At 36.8% G+C, this 19580-nt stretch overlaps 1 protein-coding gene across 1 annotated transcript in view; it reads left to right on the top strand.

Annotated features, from left to right (window-relative positions):
- LOC111054589 (E3 ubiquitin-protein ligase RNF167) overlaps positions 1-19580 on the top strand; it is a 31621-nt gene that overhangs the window by 9480 nt on the left and 2561 nt on the right. The window contains exons 2-11 of the mRNA XM_039440381.1: positions 176-347; positions 1239-1412; positions 5043-5238; positions 9879-9990; positions 11581-11695; positions 12659-12709; positions 13821-13949; positions 14920-15094; positions 15414-15625; positions 18240-18597. Coding sequence (XP_039296315.1) covers positions 1248-1412; positions 5043-5238; positions 9879-9990; positions 11581-11695; positions 12659-12709; positions 13821-13949; positions 14920-15094; positions 15414-15625; positions 18240-18597 — 1513 coding nt within the window. The 5' untranslated portion in view covers positions 176-347; positions 1239-1247. The remainder of the gene's footprint in view (positions 1-175; positions 348-1238; positions 1413-5042; positions 5239-9878; positions 9991-11580; positions 11696-12658; positions 12710-13820; positions 13950-14919; positions 15095-15413; positions 15626-18239; positions 18598-19580) is intronic.

The raw sequence follows: 19580 nt of genomic DNA, 5'->3' as shown, positions 1-19580 counted from the left end.
ATTTCAAGTTCAATATTTCTTATGGTATGTATCTTTCCAGGGATGTTAAATAATCTACCAGCTATTTTTTAATCAACTAGTTTATTCAATTAATTCATCAATTCCTTTTTAAAAACACGGCGTGTTTTAACTTATACTTCTAAAATTTAAAATTGTAATATTCTAATTGTTGCAGGTGAAAAACAGTCCACAAATATGTTGACACCTCTTCGAGTTGATAACTTTCTCCTAGAGATTCGCCAACATAGTTCAGAAGCTGACGTTTCAAGGACGAATTCAGTTTTTCTAATGCAAATCAACGTTTGAACATTGAAAATTCCAACTGCATCTCCTGATTCTAGTTTTAGGTAAGCAGTGTTGTATTTAAATTTTCTCTCTTATGAGATTCACTTGAAAATTTCAGCATTGGTTGAATTTTAGAAGCATTGATGTTATTTGCATAAGAAATTCTGGCAGTGGAGTGAATCTTATTGCTACAAAATAATATTATGAAATCGGAGTATTTTACAGTGTGAGAAAATAGTGTGCCTCTAGTTTTGTTACCTTATTCGATTATCTTCAATTTATTGGAAGACGGGCAAAATTTCAGTTGATTTTCACAACTTTCTAAAATTGATGAAATTCAAGTTCGCTGAAAGATGTGTCTACACTCTACAGTATCACTTGTTTCGGATAAATAATTTAAGATTAAATTAATCATTGATGTGATTAATCATTATATTAATTTCATTCAAGACTAACAGGTAAACCGTGCTCCGCAAGGGTCCATTAAAAAAGTTGACAAACTGAAAACTTGACCCACTGAAATCTTGAAGAATTTAAAATAGGCCTATAACCATCCTAGGTAAATTAAGAATCTATATGCAGAATTTCAAGTTAATCAGTTGAGTAGTTGAGACATGATGTTGTGTCAATCGTTATTTCCTATGCCGTACGTTTATAAGCCAGCTCTTTATTATAGTATAGACTAGCTGGTAACCCGTGCTCCTCCGCTCGCTAGGGTCTATTTTGAAACTGGACAAACTGGAAACTTGACCGAGTGGAATCTTGAAGAGTTTGAAATAGGCCTAGAACCATCATCGGTTAATCAAGAATCTATATGTAAAATTTCAAGTTGATTAGTCCAGTAGTTTAGACGTGATGATGCTTCAAACATAATCTTCCTATGCCGTACGTGTATAAGCCAATTCGTTCCTTTATTATGTTATACATTTTGTTTTTGAAATATTCTCGACCAGGTAGCCAAGATGCTAGTGATGTCGGGATTTGGTGTGGGGCTGATGTTGCTGTGCCTGGCCAGGTCAGTGACGGCCAACATATTAGTCTACGATGGAGAGACCACTCAGATAGTGGCAGAGTTCCGAGACATGCCGGCCAGGTTCGGAATCATGGTCACTTCTGAGGGAATACAGGTGAGAATAACATAAAAATTCAAAAAATTAGTTGATAATTATTATCATTTTGGACTTTGAATTGTGAGTGAGTAAGTTTATGAACAATATCTGTAGACTGCTTATATTATTTTAAATGAGGGATAGAAACATGCCTCCTTCCACCTTGTTGTCCTACATACATTTTTTGGGGCTCCTCATGTCTGGCATGCGCTCTACATGACCTGCCCATTGCAAGCCTAAGAAGTCTAACCAGCTTTATGGGTATATACCCTGATCAAGCATTACTGAGTACAGCCTCTCTCTATCGATATCATCATAGGCCTGTTTAAAATCTATATATAAGTGGTAGACATCTATGTTGTATTCCCAAAACTTCTCTGTCATTTGTCGGCTCACGAACAGTTGATCTGTGGTAGATATTCCTGCTCTAAAGCCAGCTTGATATTCATCAATCACTCTCTCAGCATATGATTCTATTTTTTCTTTTAAGATTGATGTGAATACCTTGTATGTAGTTGATAGGAGATATTTGCCTCTATAGTTTCTAGGCTCGGCTCTAGCCTGTCTCCTTCTTTATATATGGGCATATGATACTCATTTTCCATTCTTGTGGTAGATTTTCTGTTCTCCAAACCATATTAATGAGCTGAAGCAGACTGCGCAAATTCATCCCCTCCATGTTTAATCAATTCTCCAGGCACTCCATCTATCCCCGGTGCTTTGTTCATCTTGATTTTAAGTCTAACCAGCTTTATGGGTATATACCCTGATCAAGCATTACTGAGTACAGCCTCTCTCTATCGATATCATCATAGGCCTGTTTAAAATCTATATATAAGTGGTAGACATCTATGTTGTATTCCCAAAACTTCTCTGTCATTTGTCGGCTCACGAACAGTTGATCTGTGGTAGATATTCCTGCTCTAAAGCCAGCTTGATATTCATCAATCACTCTCTCAGCATATGATTCTATTTTTTCTTTTAAGATTGATGTGAATACCTTGTATGTAGTTGATAGGAGATATTTGCCTCTATAGTTTCTAGGCTCGGCTCTAGCCTGTCTCCTTCTTTATATATGGGCATATGATACTCATTTTCCATTCTTGTGGTAGATTTTCTGTTCTCCAAACCATATTAATGAGCTGAAGCAGACTGCGCAAATTCATCCCCTCCATGTTTAATCAATTCTCCAGGCACTCCATCTATCCCCGGTGCTTTGTTCATCTTGATTTTTCTTATGGCCTTCCAGACATCGTCTATTGTGGGAGTTTCCATTTGTTCTTCTTCGTGGTTTTCAAGCCTTGGATCTGTTACTATGTTTATCTCAGTGTCCGGATCGAGCAGCTGGTCAAAGAAGGATTTCCATCTCTCCATTATTGCCATTCTGTTTCCTATTAGCTTCTCATCTACGTCTTTACATAACGTAGTTCTAGGCTTATATACTTTCTTGAACATGTTCACTCCTTTGAATGCTTCCCGAGGATCTCTGTTTTTAAAGTAATTTTGGATCTTTGTAACCTTATCATTCCAATATTCTCGCTTTTTTCTCTTGATAAGGCTCTTGGACTCTCTCCTCAGGCTGGAATATAAGTTTCTTAACCCTTGTTGGTCTCTCTAAGTATTGTTTACGGCTCTAATTCCTTCTTCTAATGGCCCTCTCACACTTCATCAAACCAACCCAGCTGTCTCTATGTTGCTTATATGCTATGGTCTCATCTGCTGCCTCAGTGAGAGCTCTCTTCAGTCCCTGCCACTTCTCCTCTACTGTTTCATCCTCCTCTTCAGCATTTGTAATAGCTTGTAAGTGATTTTCAAGCGCCTGCCGGTATTTTCTCACCTCTTCCTCTCTCTTCAGAAGCTCTGTGTTCAGTCTTTGTGATCTAGCCTTCTCCCCACTTCTAATTCGGCATCTGAAATAAACTCTCACCAAATAATGGTCTGAGTCTGCACCTCTACAGCTCTTTACATTTATAAATCTTCACATAGATGCTGATCTTTAATCAATCAGGACATGATCGATCTGATTATGATGCTGTCCATCTGGAGAGGTCCATGTCCACTTGAGGATATTTTTCCTGGGGAACTGTATGGAGGCCACTATCATATTTCTTGATGCCGCAAAGTCCAACAAGCGCACTCCATTATCGTTGCTTTCTTCATGCAGGATATGACACATTGTGTTCCTGCTACTTCTCTGAAAGCCAATTCTTTACCAATTTTGGCGTTCATGTCTCCTATTAGGATTTTGATATCAGTTGATGGGGTGCTATTGTTCACTCTTGTTCTAGCTTGCTGTGTTCTAGCTTGTCATCCTTGGTGTCCTCATCCTTGTCTTCACTCTCAGCATGCGGCGCATTTATTATTGAAAGGTTGAAAAATTTAGTTTTCAACCTCAGAACACAGATTCTCTCGTTCACTGCCTTTAAAATCCAATATATTCCCCTCCATATCATTCTGTACTATAAATCCAACGCCCAATTCATGCCTGTCTTCTTTCCCACTATACATAACAACATGTGACCGAGTGTCAAAAACTCCAACCCCTGTCCACCTTGCTTCCTGGATGGCCAGCACCTTCAACCTGTACTGCTGCATGCATTGGGTTAGCTCCTTCAAGGCTCCACTTCTATATAAACTTGTAACATTCCACGTTCCCATAATCAAGTCAAGGTTCTTTTTCCAAAATTGTTTTGGAAGTCCACTTTCCGAGGCATTTCTTGAGGTTTCGTAAAAAGTGCTTTTTAGGGGGGGGGGGTTGGCTCCACGCCCAACCCCCAACCTGGAGGGCCAGGTAATTTTTTCAGGTATTCTTCCTTAGCCTTTGACAAACCAATGCCGAGCTACAACGAAGCTGCCAATTTTCTGTTAGGTGTTATTCCCTTAGCCTTTGAAGATCCATTGAACTCCATCTGCAAGGCAGCAGTTTAGTTGCTGGTTTTGGTCCACCCCGGGTTTTTGATTTCCCCGGTACCCCCTATATCTAGGAGGCATCCCCCTATCCGCCACCTGGGGAGGCGCCCGCTAGGAGACCAGCAACTCCCACGGGACTTTCAATCTATTCAGCTTCTTATATTTTCCCCCACTTTTGTGTACCCAGCCTTACGGCAGACTCCAAGCTATACCTTGAAAGAATACTCCTACTAAACTCTGATCTGGTGAGCAAAGAATACTATTGGTTCTGATGGAAGTGTTCACATAATGGCAGGATAGAATGTGTGAACACTCATGAGAACCAATGATATTATTCTACTGCCCAGCAGATTTGTTGCAAGGCCAAATATTTTATTGTATTTGTGGGTCAATAATGATAGTGTGAAGTATTCTATAGTAAAGTTCTGTGAAGTATAGCCTACACTGATCTATTCTATGCTATACTTGTGTACAGTATAAAATAAAATATTATATTCTATTTTATACTATACGTCTAAATCTATTCTATTGTATACCAAACTATTTGTATTAGTATTTTCTGCTAACGACGTGGTTGAGTGGAAGAGTGAACATTACTGTCCAAACTTCGCCACATCAACAAATAAAGAATTCATTATATTCTATTCTAAACTTTTCTACGTAATTATTTATATTATTGTCTGTTCAATTCTATTTCTGTCGATTTTTCGATATTTTAAGTTTAATTCAATTTCGCAGGCAATGCTGCATTATGCCGAATCAGAGTATGCATGCGAACCCCTACCAAAACACCCTACCGCTCTGATTAACCAATCAATCCATTGGGCGGTCCTGATAAAGAGGGGAAATTGCACATTCTATCAGAAAGTGAAGAACGCCCAAGATGCTAATTATCGTATCGCAATTGTGCATAATAATGATTCTGATGAGTTAGGTAAGTTATAAATATTTGTTTATCAATTTACTATTATTATCATTCATCACTATTATAATTTATTCACTTTTTCAAGTGTAGAGGAGCCTTAGGTTGAATCAACCTTCTTTGGTTTACCCACCACAGGGACATTAGTAGGGATGACATTAGCTATCGCCGATTCAAAAACAAAAAACCATCGAACTATTAAACTATTTAAAACTAATAAAATAAATTAAAACTACAATTAAAACTTGGAAACTTATTGTAAATCTAAAAACTATAAATTATTTATAAACAGCACTCAGAAACACATCCACCATTTGCAAATTTCAGGCTCTACAGGTGATTTCAAATAAATAAAATGGCCTTCTTCATGTCACATGACCTACCCAATTTATAAAATTGAGTCCAAGCTTCCTGAAGAGACAAACATGGTTATCTCCAGTAGCAAAATATACTGAAAATTTTATCAAAATGTTATTTCTACAGAAACAACCTGCCAATAAGATTCTGCTAACCAGATACGAAAACATTACGAATTTTACTACATTACAACAAATGATTGCTAATTATGAACAGTTATAATTTTTGGCACAGCCTTCCCACAGCTATCACTCCCACTCTCAATCCCCCAACTCAGGATACTCATGCTTGAATGAAAAAGACTAAGATATTGTCAAAAAACCACTGATTTATTGAAATTAGAAAGACCGGTTTCGGTTATTACACCATTGTCAATCTCTGATAAACTAAAACTAAATACAAGAGCAGCAGAATTTATACTAGTAGGCGAGTACTGCTATTGGTCGAGGGCATGAACGCCTGCCATTGGCCTAGCTAGACAGTCTCCTCCCCCTCAACGGTGTGACAAAATGGCGGCTTAAGCAACAGAATCGCCATGATAATAAAATTTACTTTTTAGTACAATCCAAAATTTCTGGGCGGTTTTTATGCTCTTCTGTGCAATAGTAGAAGTGTTGTTGGTTGCTATTGCCACATACTTTGGTATAACCTTCAGTTTCAAGCATTGTCTATTGAAGAAAATGTTCCTTTCTGCTACTCCATACTTGAGTTTCAATTTGAAATATAACTTCACTTTTTCAGCTTGACTTGCTAGTTTCACTTTTTGTGTAGTTGAGAAGTTGATATTGTGGTAATTATTCATATTGAATGAAAAAGACTAAGATATTGTCAAAAAAGCACTGATTTATTAGACCGGTCTTTCTAATTTCAATAAATCAGTGGTTTTTTGACAATATCTTAGTCTTTTTCATTCAATATGAATAATTACCACAATATCAACTTCTCAACTACACAAAAAATACTCATGCTTATCATGACCTTTTCTCCTTGAAAATCTTAAATCCAAAACCGAAAAATAAACCAATGAAATAAGTACTTAAATCCCACCCATGTCACAGTAGTAAGTTGAGGACACATTCGAATCCCATTCAACATTTTTTCTAAAAACTCTGCTACCTCATCAGTTTTTTTTCCTGTTTGTTGTATATCTAGACGTTGAATAAGCATAACCAGAGACAATTGATACAAGTATCACTCAAGCTATCTTTTCTCTATGGCATAGCCTGCTCTTTTGTGTGCATAATAGCAGGCGTCACTATGTTTGAAGGTATGTTTTCGTTTCTGGATCACGACTGACGACCGAGAAAGAATACCATTGATTGATTATTATGGAAGTATTTACACATTTTGCTGCAATTGTGTGAGGACTCCACTAAAACCAAACATATCTCGATCGCGGTCGCATAAACGGAAACGTAACTTTAGTGGAAGATAAGCTCAACTTACGGAAACGTAACTTGAAATAAATGGAAGCGTAACTTGACTGGAAGAAAAACTCAACTCGCTGTAACGTAACTTGAAATCGCACAATTAGTGGAATTTATCTAATCTTTGCTTTCGTAATCACATCAGCTTCATGTGAATATTCTGATTCCCAGAGCAAATTTCACGAAACTGAACTGTCAACATGATTGAATAACTTCAATTCAATATCATAGTAAAATTTACTAAAATAATGTAGTTGTTACTCAACCTCTCTCATAAAAAAAGATATAATATATATTGTAACGTCCTTTTTGGTGGTACATATGCCCCGCTGGCAGTAATCAGTAGAGCAAATGAGATTAATACATTTTTACGTTCACTCCTGCTGAAATAAAAAATACCAAAGTGTTCTTACCAGCTGTTCAAGGAGCTTATATAAAATTCTGCTCTCAATCGCTGCAAACTGCTGCCGTTTTATCAATCTGTAATTCCTACAGCTGCTCTGGATGACTCCGCAATTATAGATGCTGAAGATATAGATAAATATAAGGGTTCTAAATATTGTGAAGACAATATGATATCGACACCAATCCAACTCGCTACCATCTGACAAAGGGGTCAGCAATGTGAGATAATACTGAGTGGGATCAAAGGCGACACTTGATCAGAATTCCTTATAATTTCTATCAATTTATAGCATTGCTTCAACTTAATTCTATGACCCTGTGTTTCAGTCAATTTAATTTCAGTAATGATGTTCAACAATTTAAATAAATCTTGAGAACGTAATATTTCTGAAGATTTGATAATCAATGCTGTATATCGCTGACATATCCAACACATTCGATGAAGAATGTAGTTGGTTGATAATTTTATTAATATGTCAATAATGAGAAAATGTGCTAATAAGAGATTGGTCATGCATGAAGACAGGATTATAAATGAAAGGTACACCATTCAACAAATAAAAATAATATATTTTACAGATGGAATTAAATTCAATAATAATTATTATATTTTTTACATAGAGATTCAACGAGCAATAATAAAATATGAGACTAAATATAAAAACAATATGAGAATATATGCACGAAAAATATCACGGTGGTAGCTCACTAAAAATTGTATTATGCTTACTAGCATCAAATAATAAATCTTGTATTTTTACTATCAGTGTATAATATATATGGCTCAATCTGTCGACTTGCTTTCGCTTGTCAAATAAAATTTATAATTCTGTATTCCAACAATATTAAATACTAAATATTATTACTATATCTCAGCGTTTGAGTTCGGCCTTCAGTGGAAGTTAGATAAAATAAATTCTTTTAGGAACTTTGAGCTTTTTGGTAATTCTTTTATATAATACTGATATTACAAAATATTAAAATGAGCATATAGAATAAATTGAATGTTGATAGATAATAATAAATTCTGGACTACTTGAATCATTAATTCTCATTAGCGTTCTTAATAAGACTTTCCCTTATCTTTATTAAATATGCAAAATTATAAATCAAGCTTGATTTTCAAATATAACCTTCGACGAGCTAGCTTTATTAATTCACAAATTCGTAGCACTGATGATCCTTTGAAACATTCTATAACTCACGTGCAAAGATTTTTCCCAAACTTAAAGATGTGGCATGGATTCCGCCTTGTGTGCCCTGTGCCTTATTAGTCTGGTGGGCTGATGTCTTCTTCTCCAGTAGGGAAATAATTAATTTAATAACTCTTGTCATATAGCGACTTCACTGAGTTATAAGAATTTTAATCAATAATACAATTCAAATTTAAACTTTGGCATAATTTACTTTAAATAAGGGTTCAGTCTGTGGATCTCAATTTTTGCTGGTGACTCTGGTAACCCCTGGCAAGCAAGTGAGAGATCTCGCTTTCATCTTTTCCTACCGTACTACCTTTTTACAAATTTGCATATAATTTAAATACTTGCTATGATTGGTGGATTCCACCAAATCCTTATGACGGAATTTGGCTCTAGCAAATAGTTCACAATATGAAGACAGGGAAGACATAATATATTAAAATGAACAAATATTTTTCACATTTGAATCCGGCCCCATGCAAATCACACTTATACATAAATTTCACAATGATAACATATTTTTACAATTTTAAAAAAGACCACGTGGTGGCTTTTTGAAATTAATATATATTTTTAGCGCCTACCGAATACTAGACTCTGATTGGTGCATCACTAATTCTTGTACAAAATGTATTTCTATATTACTGCGCTCTTAAAACTAAATCCCATTTCCCTTTATTTCTATTATAATTTTTATATGTTTTGTTTACTGGTATTTATACAATAAATATTTTTGTGTTTTCCCTTATTTGGTATGCTAGAATTTACAAAACCCCTTTGTCCTCGTTTTATTGAGTACTGTATGCTTGCAATTATTTTGCTTGAAGGTATCTGACTGAATTTCAGATATACGGCTTGACCGCTGTTGATGTTGCCGACAGGCGCTATTACCAAAGAACCTAACCTCAATTCTTTATTATTATTTTCATAAAATAATTAAAAAATGACTTCCATTTTCGTACTGTTGCCAATAATCATTTAGAGTCGTTATTATCTTATCTCTTGCCTTCGACTGATATAGTACAGTTGATGATAATGTTTCTGGTTTCTTTCAATGAGACCTAGCAATTATTTTTTCAAATAAATTTGAGGTGTATCAAAATGCACCGTTTTAATATGTCAAATTAATATTTACTAAAATAATGTAATTAGGCCTACTCAACTTGTGTCATAAGTAAAGATATGTCTATTACAAGTCAGAACTCTCACATTCTTCTACATGTTCTCTCTGATGTCTGTATATTTCTCTTTATTTTTTTTGTAGAACCTATGTCTGAAGATAAGCATGGTGCCCCCCTCCAAATAACAGCAGTATTTATCGGCCTGCATGCTGGACTCCATTTGAAGGAGCGCTATATATATGGTCCCAATAACACGTAAGTTTCCATCAATTTTCATATTTTTATTACAATGTCAATGAATATTTAATTCCTGTATAACTTCAATTCAAGGTAGGCTATTAATAACGCCTTCTAAAATAAGTTACTAACTTAACTTCTCTCATAATAATATACTTCTCTCATCTATTGTTGCCCTATAATTTTTCTGTTATAAGAATGTTTCTTGAAGCATAGATGCTGACATCTCAAGCCGTATAAACACTGGATGGATAAAATGGAGAGAGCTAACGGGGGTACTTTGCGACGAAAGAATGCCTGTGCCCATCAAGGGAAAAGTGTATAAAGCTGCAGTGCGACCAGTAATGCTATATGGTAGTGAGTGTTGGTCCCTGAAAAAACAGTAGGAAGAGAAACTCCATTCTGCTGAAATGAAAATGCTGAGATGGGCAGGGTGTGTGACTAGACTGGACCGTATTCGAAACACGCATGTTCGGGGCAGTTTCCGGGTGGCACCAGTCAATGAGAAGATAATGGAAGGAAGATTACGCTGGTATGGACATGTAAATAGACGTTCACCCAATCATATGACAAGGAAAGTACTTGATATGGAGACACAGCCGAGGGGCAGAGGCAGACCCCGTCTCACATGGCTAGGTTTTCGTTCATTTAAAATATGAAGCAGTTGGACCTGAAAAATCAGACGACCCAGGATCGTTCGAACTGGACACTTCGATCAAGGAGAGCCGACCCCAAATAATGGGAAAAGGCAAGGAGGAAGAGAAGAATGTTTCTTGAAGCTTTACCTGCTAAATTCCCCCATATGTAATTCCTCCTTATCATTGACATAATACTACCGTAATGTTCTTCTTCTTTGAACTCATCTTCAATTCAAAAGAGATTTGAAACCTAAAAGTCCTTAAACCAACACTGCTAAAAGAACACACAACTAAATCATCATCATCAGTGTTCTTCCCTAGGGCAGGTCCATACATGATTCCCTCTTCTCCATTCCTCTCTGTTCTGTGCGATTCTCTTCAGCATGAAATATTTCCCCTCCCCCCTGATATCATCCACCATCTTCACTCTCATCCGCCCCAGCACCCTCTCACCCTTACACTGACCCTTCCATTGCCGTCACAAGGAGGCCGCCATACCTCAGCAAGAGTCCCAGCCAGTTCCGCTTCTGTATCATTGTCACTGTCACTACTAAAATCGGAAATAATTTTTCAGTAGTATTTTTACTATCAGAAAATCCGGCCGTCTTATCAAAAAGGCCTTCTCTTATTGGTTCTTGTGAAATTAATCATGGTTTAAATTTAACCGGCTTTTTTGCAACCGGGCCTTAGTCTAGTTACACACACATCGATTTTTGGACGTACGTTTTTTTGTCGTCCTTATAAATTCTATTAGATCTATCATGGTTAAAATTTAACCGGCTCTTGTGCAACCGGGCCATAGAATTCATAACGAAGGCAAAAAATCGATGTGTGTAACTGGCTTATTTATGTATCTGTTGATACTTGAACAATGAATACGAATTCTGTTGATAGAATTTGAAACTATTCTTTTGCCTACTGAGAGTTTCGTCTACTAATTATTGCAAATTGTTGTGTTTGCGTGTTGCAGGTACTTTATTGAAGTGAACAACGACTACCCGTTCATCGTGGACAACCTGCTGCTGCCCTTCGCCATTGTGGTCGGCCTCTGCTTTTTCCTCATGCTCGGTTTCATGGTTGGTGTGGTCAGTACTGCAGCTCTGCTTTGCCTCAGCTTCACGCGTTCACTTAACACTGCCAGCATTGCGCTTCATTAACAGAGGCTTGCTAAACTTGTCCGTGGCTGGCAAAACTAAACTCAACTTGATATTTTCAAATCATATTTATTTATTAATACAACTACAGATAGATAAAGTTATTCAATAGCTGAGAAAAAGAAATGTCGTTTTATTTGCATTTTATAACATTAAGGCTCAACTTCACACTCACGCGACTCAGGTCGAGAAGTGATTCGACTCTAGTCAAGAGCATGTGTTTTCAAATGGTCACGTCGCGGAGACTAGAATCGACTGGTCTGAGTGTCACCATTTGGAAACACATGCTCTCGACTAGAGTCGAATCTCTTCTCGACCTGAGTCGCGTAAGTGTGAGTTGAGCCTAAGGGCGAAGTTGTGGACAAATCATAGAAGGGAGAGAGCTACAGAATTAGCCAAAAACTGTCAATCTTTCAAATCCTATAAACAGTAAGCAACTAGGCAAGCAACTTGGCGCAGGCATGATTTTTTAAAACTGGTGTAGGACACACTACTTTCCATTTTATCACTAATTTTAAACACTGAAAACACCCTATTTTATTTTTCAAACCAAGCCCTTATTTGAAATTTTACATCTATTTTTGTTTGTAAACCTTTGGGATTGAATAACTTTATTTATATGACTTTTCTTTGTTTGTTTATACTACTTCTAGTCAATCATTGAGTTACCATTAACATTTTATAAGGAGATGAAGAACAGTCGAATTCTCCATTATTCCTCTCTCAAATTCATTTTTTTTACTTATTTTACATTGAATTATATACAAATTATATGAATGATAGGTAGTGCATTAGATTAGTAACAGTTTGAAATAAGGTTGTTACTTTTCAAGTTTTGTTTTTTAACATTGTTTGAATTTTAAGATTGTTTGATTTATGTTTTGTTTGTGGCAGGTTGTGAAATGCATAAGAGATAGAAGACGAGCGAGGCGCCATAGACTGCCCTGATATCATCCACCATCTTCACTCTCATCCGCCCCAGCACCCTCTCACCCTTACACTGACCCTTCCATTGCCGTCACAAGGAGGCCGCCATACCTCAGCAAGAGTCCCAGCCAGTTCCGCTTCTGTATCATTGTCACTGTCACTACTAAAATCGGAAATAATTTTTCAGTAGTATTTTTACTATCAGAAAATCCGGCCGTCTTATCAAAAAGGCCTTCTCTTATTGGTTCTTGTGAAATTAATCATGGTTTAAATTTAACCGGCTTTTTTGCAACCGGGCCTTAGTCTAGTTACACACACATCGATTTTTGGACGTACGTTTTTTTGTCGTCCTTATAAATTCTATTAGATCTAATCATGGTTAAAATTTAACCGGCTTTTTTGCAACCGGGCCTTAGTCTAGTTACACACACATCGATTTTTGGACGTACGTTTTTTTGTCGTCCTTATAAATTCTATTAGATCTAATCATGGTTAAAATTTAACCGGCTTTTTTGCAACCGGGCCTTAGTCTAGTTACACACACATCGATTTTTGGACGTACGTTTTTTTGTCGTCCTTATAAATTCTATTAGATCTAATCATGGTTAAAATTTAACCGGCTTTTTTGCAACCGGGCCTTAGTCTAGTTACACACACATCGATTTTTGGACGTACGTTTTTTTGTCGTCCTTATAAATTCTATTAGATCTAATCATGGTTAAAATTTAACCGGCTTTTTTGCAACCGGGCCTTAGTCTAGTTACACACACATCGATTTTTGGACGTACGTTTTTTTGTCGTCCTTATAAATTCTATTAGATCTAATCATGGTTAAAATTTAACCGGCTTTTTTGCAACCGGGCCTTAGTCTAGTTACACACACAACGATTTTTGGACGTACGTTTTTTTGTCGTCCTTATAAATTCTATTAGATCTAATCATGGTTAAAATTTAACCGGCTCTTGTGCAACCGGACCATAGAATTCTTAGGCTAACGAAGGCAAAAAATCGATGTGTGTAACTGGCTTTAATGTATCTGTTGATACTTGAACAATGAATACGAATTCTGTTGATACAATTTGAAACTATTCTTTTGCCTACTGAGAGTTTCGTCTACTAATTATTGCAAATTGTTGTGTTTGCGTGTTGCAGGTACTTTATTGAAGTGAACAACGACTACCCGTTCATCGTGGACAACCTGCTGCTGCCCTTCGCCATTGTGGTCGGCCTCTGCTTTTTCCTCATGCTCGGTTTCATGGTTGGTGTGGTCAGTACTGCAGCTCTGCTTTGCCTCAGCTTCACGCGTTCACTTAACACTGCCACCAGCATTGCGCTTCATTAACAGAGGCTTGCTAAACTTGTCCGTGGCTGGCAAAACTAAACTCAACTTGATATTTTCAAATCATATTTATTTATTAATACAACTACAAATGAAGTTATTCAATAGCTGAGAAAAAGAAATGTCTTTTTATTTGCATTTTATAACATTAAGGCTCAACTCAGACTTACGCGACTCAGGTCGAGAAGTGATTCGACTCTAGTCAAGAGCATGTGTTTTCAAATGGCTACGTCGCTGAGACAAGAATCGACTGGTCTGAGTGTCACCATTTGGAAACACATGCTCTCGACTAGAGTCGAATCTCTTCTCGACCTGAGTCGCGTAAGTGTGAGTTGAGCCTAAGGGCGAAGTTGTGGACAAATCATAGAAGGGAGAGAGCTACAGAATTAGCCAAAAACTGTCAATCTTTCAAATCCTATAAACAGTAAGCAACTAGGCAAGCAACTTGGCGCAGGCATGATTTTTTAAAACTGGTGTAGGACACACTACTTTCCATTTTATCACTAATTTTAAACACTGAAAACACCCTATTTTATTTTTCAAACCAAGCCCTTATTTGAAATTTTACATCTATTTTTGTTTGTAAACCTTTGGGATTGAATAACTTTATTTATATGACTTTTCTTTGTTTGTTTATACTACTTCTAGTCAATCATTGAGTTACCATTAACATTTTATAAGGAGATGAAGAACAGTCGAATTCTCCATTATTCCTCTCTCAAATTCATTTTTTTTACTTATTTTACATTGAATTATATACAAATTATATGAATGATAGGTAGTGCATTAGATTAGTAACAGTTTGAAATAAGGTTGTTACTTTTCAAGTTTTGTTTTTTAACATTGTTTGAATTTTAAGATTGTTTGATTTATGTTTTGTTTGTGGCAGGTTGTGAAATGCATAAGAGATAGAAGACGAGCGAGGCGCCATAGACTGCCCTATGCGTCTCTGAAGCAAATTCCGTCGTCCAAGTTCCATAAGGGCGATCCCTATGAGACGTGTGCCATTTGCTTGGAAGACTATATCGAGGGAGATAGACTGAGAATTCTGCCCTGTTCACATGGTCAGTTCGTACCACAGTTTTGTAATGTATACTGTGCTTTAAACAATAATAACATTTTTTTTTTCAATTTACAGGTCCTGTAAAACAAATTACTTTATCACACTTCCAAAAAGGTCCTGCAATACAGGTGAATCGCCTGTAAATTATTTTACAGATTCAATCAGCTGGTGGCTTAAACTCGAAATGAACCACATTTTGACGAAAGAGACTCTTGATATGAAAACAGAATCCAGTTAAATTTAGTTTAAACTGACACTGTGCAAGTGGTACCAAATCTCACTTCTTTGTCTGTTTACAAACATAATTGATGTGATTGCAGCATATCACTCCAAGTGCATAGATCCGTGGCTGACGCGGAAGCGACGCGTGTGTCCCGTCTGCAAGCGGAAGGTGTTCGCCGCAAACGAACCGCCTCCGTCACCGTCAGACTCGGACAGCGATAGCGACAACGACACGACACCGCTTGTCAGTGGCGGCTCCAGGTCGCAGCCGTACCCGACAAACTGGGGCACTTTCACTACCTCACGACAGGTCAGTTGCAGTGCAGGCTCATAACTTAAGATAAGATATCCATTTATTCAACTTAGTATATCATACAGTACAATACAATAAACAGTTGAGCATCGTCAGAAAATATCTAGAATAAGTCATTGAATTATACCTTACATCAATGAATTATAAATTTAGAAAACAAAATTAAACCGAGATAATTAAAACAATGTGCCTATACCTGTATTTATACAACTTGTAAGTGTTAATATGTACTAAGGATTACAGAAATCACTTACTCTATAGTAAGCCTTAGCAGCAAGAAAGCTGTATTAACTCTTTTTGAATAAGCTGACGCTCATTGACTTGGACTTTAACTCAGGCAGGCAATTTATTGTATAACTTAGCACCAATTTAAGAAGGAATTTTCTCATATAATGTTAACCTATGCTGTCTTACAGCTAGTCTGTTTCTACTTCTAGTGTTATAATTGTGAACTTCTGCATTTGTGGCCAGTTTCGAGTTATGGAAGTGGGTGAAAATTGATAATTTGTAGATGTAAGGTAAGAATATTTAAAGAAACAAAGGCCTCTCTACAAGACTCATTATACTTGAAACCGGCCATGTATCTAATAGCTCTCTTTTGCAGTTTGAAAACTTTGGAAATGGAAATCGGTGGTGCTTCCCCACAACTCTATACTACCGTAGGCAACATGCGAGTACAACTTGCATTACATTTCATTATTTCAAGATTTCAAATGTATTACTAGCAGGTAACCCGTGCTCCGCAAGGGTTTTATTAAGAACTTGACAAACTGAAAACTTTACGTAATAAAATCTTGAAGAATTTAAAATAGGGCTATAATCATCCTCGGTAAATTAAGAATCTATTTGCAAAATTTCAAGTTAATCAGTCCAGTAGTTCAGACGTGATGATGCGTCATTCGTGGATTTCCTATTAAGTCAGTTCTTCCCTTTATATTTTTATATTAATAGATTATTAATTTGACTTTACCGATAGCATTGTTTGTATGCATTGAAGTAATTAAATCATTCTTATTCTTATCACTGGTTAAAACACAAGTGCCCAAAATAAATCGTAATGCGCATGCGCAGTTAACGGTCTTGTTATTGTTCTCTGTGTTTATGATCTAAAATCATCAAAACAATTGAATAATACCAGGATATTGCAATTTAAAAGGAAAACCTCAACCCCCTAATCTAACCTTTCACCTTACAGACATCAATAAACATAACCTTTTAGTATTCACTCTTCTTTTCAAGGCTACTGATTATTAAAACAAATTGAAAAAATCCAAAGTACCCTTTATTTTATTGTAATACGTACAATAAAGGGTACTTTTGATAGTTTTTTATTGAGTTTTAATAGCCTTTTAGCATAATCTATGCTATCTTTTCTCTATGCTTTTAGTTTGTGTTACCATGAGCATTACATGAGTATGCCATTCTTTGGTCCAGAGCCAAGCTGTGGTATAAGTAAAACAACTGCCTCTCACACAATAAGTAAATGGTCCAGGGACTTACATCACCAGAAATTGCAAGGTCACCCTGGTCAAGCACTTGGCAAAAGGCTGCTAGCAGATGCAAGCTCTCACTCCACCAGCTGGCTTGTGAGGTCGGGTAGAGGTCAGGTCAAGCAGTTGATTGCTCTGATAACTGGTTATGGCCACTTCAGGAAACATCTTCACACAATTGGATTGAGAAATGAAAGTCAGATGTGTAGGCTTTGTAATCAGTCTGGAGAGACTGCCAAACATATACAACTGGATTGCGAGGGACTAGGGGCAAGGAGGCTCTGTTTGGCTGCAAGCAACCAGGTGATGAATGAATGTTACTATAGGGGGAAAAAACTCCTGGATCTTGTAAAGAACACAGGTATTGGTTCGCCCAACTAACATACTTGGGACACACAATAAGCTTCGGTTGACGTGTGAAGTTCTTTGAACCTTTGGATTCTTGAATCCGTCCCTTCAAAACATAACATACCATGAGCAATTTAGACACTGCTGTTAAATCATAGTGTAGCGTAGATTGAAGCTCTATCCTTTTCTACCCCTGCAATATAACAGAATCGTTTGGCGGGACCTATAAATAAATGACGTGATATCAGTGATGAAGCTATGCCTGAGGCATATAACCAAGTTAACCAAGTTACACTGTAATATTGATTGAAGCTCTATCCTTTTCTACCCCTGCAATGTAGCGAAATCGTTTGTTGGTTGTTTGGCGGGACCTATGAATAGATGACGTTATATCAGTGATGATGCTATGCCTGAGGCATATAACCAAGTTAACCAAGTTACACTGTAATATTGATTGAAGCTCTATCCTTTTCTACCCCTGCAATGTAGCGAAATCGTTTGTTGGTTGTTTGGCGGGACCTATGAATAAATGACGTTATATCAGTGATGACGCTATGCCTGAGGCATATAACCAAGTTAACCAAGTTACACTGTAATATTGATTGAAGCTCTATCCTTTCCTACCCCTGCAATGTAGCAAAATCGTTTGTTGGCTGTTTGGCGGGACCTATAAATAAATGACGTTATATCAGTTATGACGTTATGGCTAAGGCCGCAATAACCAAGTTACATCGTAATATGTTTATCTATCTATTTATTTATTTGAGTTGCAGACCAACACAGCATCGGCGCACTCGGTAAGCACGGGTGATGGAGATGACCGCTCTGCCAGTTCGGTGGATTCGTTCGCCGAACTGATGCAGTCGACTCGAGCGCTGCGCATCCAACGCTGCCTCGATCTTAGTCGCTTCGTCGAGGAGAACAGGGAGGCATTGACGCGAGGAGGCGCTGGTGGAGCAGGGGGAGAGGAGGAGAGAGAGGACGAGCAGGGACGGAGAGTGGTTGTGATTCGCCGGGTGGTGGTTGTGAATGATGCTGGGGTTGTGAATGACCCTGGGTCTGTGTCGTTGCCCATTAATGCCGACGTCGAGGATCACCAGGAGGTGCCAACTACTGCTATTGCTGGACCAAGTGAGCTATTCATTCATTCATTTCAATAGGACTACTTGCGAGTTTATTCATTTATCCAACAGAGACAAAAACACATAGCTTAATCATAAAATGATTGGAAGTGGAATAACAGGCTTATAGCCCTTACTATTCCGTTCCCGAATTTTGATTGAAAATTAGTCCAAAAGAGGCTATGATTCGTTTAATTAAAAATCATTACTAGTACCCTCATATACAGAGTGAAATTAATTTAAAAGAAGGTATTGAAAGAACCCTCATATCAATAAAATATAAAAATATTACAGAACAACATTGAAACGAGATAGCCTACTATTGTCCTATCTTTGGACAATTTCTATCTAAATTTGGGAAAGGAACAGTTTTGGGCTTTAAGCCTGTTGTTCCTTTCCCCAATTATTCATAATTAAGAATGTTATTGTATAAATAAATATAATGCGCCTATACAGATACAGTATACGCTATTTTATGTTAATAGGCACATTGTATTTTATTTTATTAACTCGGTTTAATTTTGTTCTTTAAATCCATATTTCATTGAAAGGGCTCTTCCAATATCTTTTTTTAAATTAGTTTCTATGACAATTTTTATTTGTCTATTGTTTTGTATTGTATGATATGCTGTGTTGAACAAATGGATATATTATCTCATCTTTTATTATATTCATATCAGACTCGACTAGTTTCGGTTAAACTTTCCATTATGAAGTAGTATAATAAAGAATTGTTTTTTTTTTAAATAATATTATTTTGAAACTAATCGTGTCCAAAATGGAAATTTAATAAGAGTACTAGTAATTTAACTTTTAAGAAGCTCTATCATTATCACATTCATTTACAAGGGCAGTTTGAAAAGTTTCCGACCCAATCATGAGCTAGATCTGGTGTATCAGGTGATTCCACACCGCCGTAGCGTAGCTTGAGATATGCCTTTTGAAAGACGTAGCTGACGTATTATCTCCTAATGTTAATCAATTTGCTGATTT

This window comes from Nilaparvata lugens, chromosome 13 (genome assembly GCF_014356525.2).
Source record: "Nilaparvata lugens isolate BPH chromosome 13, ASM1435652v1, whole genome shotgun sequence".
NCBI classification, from domain to species: Eukaryota; Metazoa; Arthropoda; class Insecta; order Hemiptera; family Delphacidae; genus Nilaparvata; species Nilaparvata lugens.
This window is presented reverse-complemented; position numbering and strand designations above follow the sequence as displayed.